The sequence below is a fragment of the Cololabis saira genome, chromosome 4, assembly GCF_033807715.1.
Source record: "Cololabis saira isolate AMF1-May2022 chromosome 4, fColSai1.1, whole genome shotgun sequence".
Taxonomy (NCBI): Eukaryota; Metazoa; Chordata; class Actinopteri; order Beloniformes; family Belonidae; genus Cololabis; species Cololabis saira.
Window position 1 is genome coordinate 22,593,098 of NC_084590.1, and position 3,423 is coordinate 22,596,520.

General features: G+C 44.9%; 1 protein-coding gene across 1 annotated transcript; it reads left to right on the forward strand.

The window, feature by feature from the left end:
• The first annotated feature begins 305 nt into the window (after positions 1-305).
• On the forward strand, positions 306-2,908 carry LOC133442512 (uncharacterized). Its single transcript, XM_061720520.1, has 2 exons — positions 306-684; positions 2,781-2,908. Exons 1-2 carry the CDS (start codon positions 306-308, stop codon positions 2,906-2,908), a joined length of 507 nt encoding a protein of 168 aa, XP_061576504.1.
• The last annotated feature ends 515 nt before the right edge of the window (positions 2,909-3,423 follow it).

Sequence of the window (3,423 nt, forward strand, 5' to 3'; positions counted from 1 at the left end):
AAATCACATTTATTGACATCTTCATCTCATGGATTATTGTTAAAAGCTAACTTGTGTTTGTTCAGTGGTGGGTGTTGCATCATAAGGAGGTTCAGCGGTCACAAAGGCGAACATTCTAGAATCCGGTCCCTATAAATACCAGCATGGAACTCTGCACTGATCTGTAGTATCTTGTACCTTCAAGACGCTGCCTGTCGCGCGCTTCTCTGGTGAAAACGACGTCTAAGACTCAGAAAACACCACAGAAAACGCTTCAGAACCTCTCACGAACAATTGATCCACTTCCTTCTGTGCACGTTGTTGAAATGGCTTTTAGAGGACGTCCAACAACGAGACCGGGATTTGTGAGCTCTGCCAACGACAGCGCTCAATCCCAGGTCTCGGACGGTCTCGGCCAACTCCAAATGGAGGAAGAAGACTGCAAAGCAGAAAACGATTTCCTGTCCGACTACAACAACAAGCTCCATCTTAAAGTTGTTGAGCTTGAGGAGGAATTGAGCATATTTTTGATGATAAACCAGAACCTGTACTCACAAAGAACTGAGCTGGAAAAGCAGGTCCAGCAGCTGCAGGAGGAGAATAAGGCCCTCAGCCAGACAAAGAGAAACAACAAGAATCTGGGCCTTAAAGTTGTTGAACTGGAAGAGCAGGTCCAGCAGCTGCAGGAGGAGAACAAAGCCCTCCGTGAGACAAATAAAAAACTGTCCAAAATGGAGATTAACCATGATGAAAAGATGAAACAGGCAAGATCGTGGTTAAAGCTGAAGGAGGCTGTAACGCAACTGAAAACTGAAAAACAGCTGTTGAAGGAAAAGGAGGAAGAGGTTGCAAATGAAAAAAGGATACTGGAAGAAAGTAAGAAGCAGTATCGGGGGATGACATCCAAAGTAGAGAATGATGAGAACATCCTCAAAGAGAAACAGCAAGGTTTGGAGGAAGAGATGAGGAAAGTTACTGAGAAGAACAGAGACCTCCAAAAACAGAAAGATGAACTGGAAAATGAGAAAAAGAAAGTGGAAGAGGTCAAAAGACAGGCTGAAGAAATGAAACAAGCAATCGAGAGGGAGATGGAGTATGTGAAAAATAAGAAAAATGACTTGGTAAGACAAGGATGGCAAATGTGTGAGGACAAGAAAACACATAAGATGGAAATAGAAGCTTTCCAAGCAGCAAAAGCTGATCTGCAGGAGAAAAGTAAAGACCTGCAACTGCTGTGGCGAACGATGAAAGAGGAAAAGGCCCAGATAAGATCGATGAAGGTACAAGAAAAGGAAAATTCTCTAAAAGTACAGAAAGAGAAGAAGAGGCTCTTGAGAGAGAGAATGTTCTCAAGAGACTACAGGAAAGAACTGGAAATGGTACTGAAGGAACTGGAGATGGAAAAGACACGAATCTTTGGCAGCACACAAGGCAAGGCCAGACAAGGCAAGTTTATTTGTATAGCACAATTCAACACAACGTAATTCAAAGTGCTCTACATCAACATTAAAAGTGGCAAGACACAATTAAAACATAAATAACAAATAAAATGAAATAAAATGATAAGAAAAGAGGTAAAATAATAGAAAGCACAAGTTGTTAAAAAGTAAGGGCAGTAGAGTACAGCAGGTACACATCATATTCTTAAAATGGCAAGAATTACGTTTCTATACGGTCAAAACGTACAAAGACCGGGTCAAATACATTATTACAAAAGTAATCTGTCACAATTCGTACGGTGAATTAAACCAATTTGACAATTCTATGCCACAATGCCTGTTTCCAGGTCTTATTTCACACAACAGACGGGAATTACGTTTCTATGCGGTCAAAACTTACAAAGACCGGGTCAAATACAGTATTAGAAAGAAATCTGTGCCGATTCGTGCGGTAAATCAAATCAATTTGACAATTCTACGTCAAAAAACCTGCATTCAGGGCTTATCCATAACTTTGCGCAGTTTTCAAAAGGTATTTAATTTGAGAGTACGCTTAAATAACAAATAAAATGAAATAAAATGATAAGAAAAGAGGTAAAATAATAAAAAGCACAAGTTGTTAAAAAATAAGGGCAGTAGAGTCCAGCAGGTAAGTATTTAATTTAGGAGTACGCTTCAGTAAACAGTAATGTTTTTAGGCCTGATTTAAAGGATCTACAGTTGGAGCAGACCTCAGGTCTACAGGAAGTTTATTCTACCGGTGAGGAGCAGAATAACTGAACGCTGCCTCACCTTGCTTGGTTCTGGTTCTGGAACCACAACAAACCAGATCCAGATGAACCTCAGGGGTCTGGGAGCTTCATAGGAACTAACAGATCAACCATGTATTTTGGTCCAAGACCATTCAGGTCTTTGTAGACCAGCAGTAAGATTTTAAACTCTATCCTTTGACTCAGTGGAAGCCAGTGTACTGATTTCATGACCGGTGTAATGTGGTCCAGTTTACTGGTGTTTGTAAGGACTCTCAGCGTTCTGGATCAGCTGCAGCTGCCTGATAGATTTCTTGTTAAGGCTTGTAAAGATGCCATTGCAATAATCCAACCTACTGAAAATGAGTGCATGGATAAGTTTTTCCGTGTCTTGTTTAGACAGAATCCCCTTAATTCTAGCAATGTTTTTCAGGTGGTAATAGGCAGATTTAGTGATAAACTTTAGATGGCTGTTGAAGTTCAGGTCTGAGTCAATAATTACACCAAGATTTCTGGCTTGATTTGTAGCTGTCAATGACATAGAGTCAAGGTGATGTTTTCCCTTTCACTTTTAGGGCCAAAAATGATCACCTCTGTTTTTTTCTGCATTTAGATGGAGAACATTCTGGCACACAAGACACACAAGACCAAGAGTGTGCAGAACTCAAGAGAGAGGTGGAAAACGAGAAGGAAAAGGAAGCCGCACAGAAAAAAGAGCTGCAAGAGGAGACGAATCAATGAGATGAACAGGAGACGAAAGAACTGGAGAAAGCGCTTGGGCGTCTCCGGGTCTCCCCGGGGGGGCTGGGCCGTGGACGTGGGGGCCCCACTCGGAGGGCCCGGCCCTGGGTGTCTATGTCTTATGTTGTCAGTATGAATGGGAGGATGTTGGACCGTTTCCCTCCGTCTGGGGGCTCCGGCGGCGCCGGGGGCGCCCGTGGAGGTACGGTGGGGCCCTGGCCCGGCTCGGAGGGCTGGCTCCCGTCTACTGGATGGCCGGTGGGGGGACGCGGGTGTCTTATCAGGGCCGGCTTTGCTGGTCCTGCCTCCTGGCTTCGGCCTCTTCTCCCCCTCCTTCCCCTCCCTGTTTTTATGGCATTAATCACATGCACTCAACACCAGGGGCGGGAGGGGGTCCCACATCACCCGCGCTCCCTCACCGGCCTGGGATACGTGGGTCGGGGTACCCGGGCCCGGCGGGGCTCGCCGTGCAGCCTGGGGTGCCTTCTGGCAGTGCTGGACCCCCCCGGGGAGGG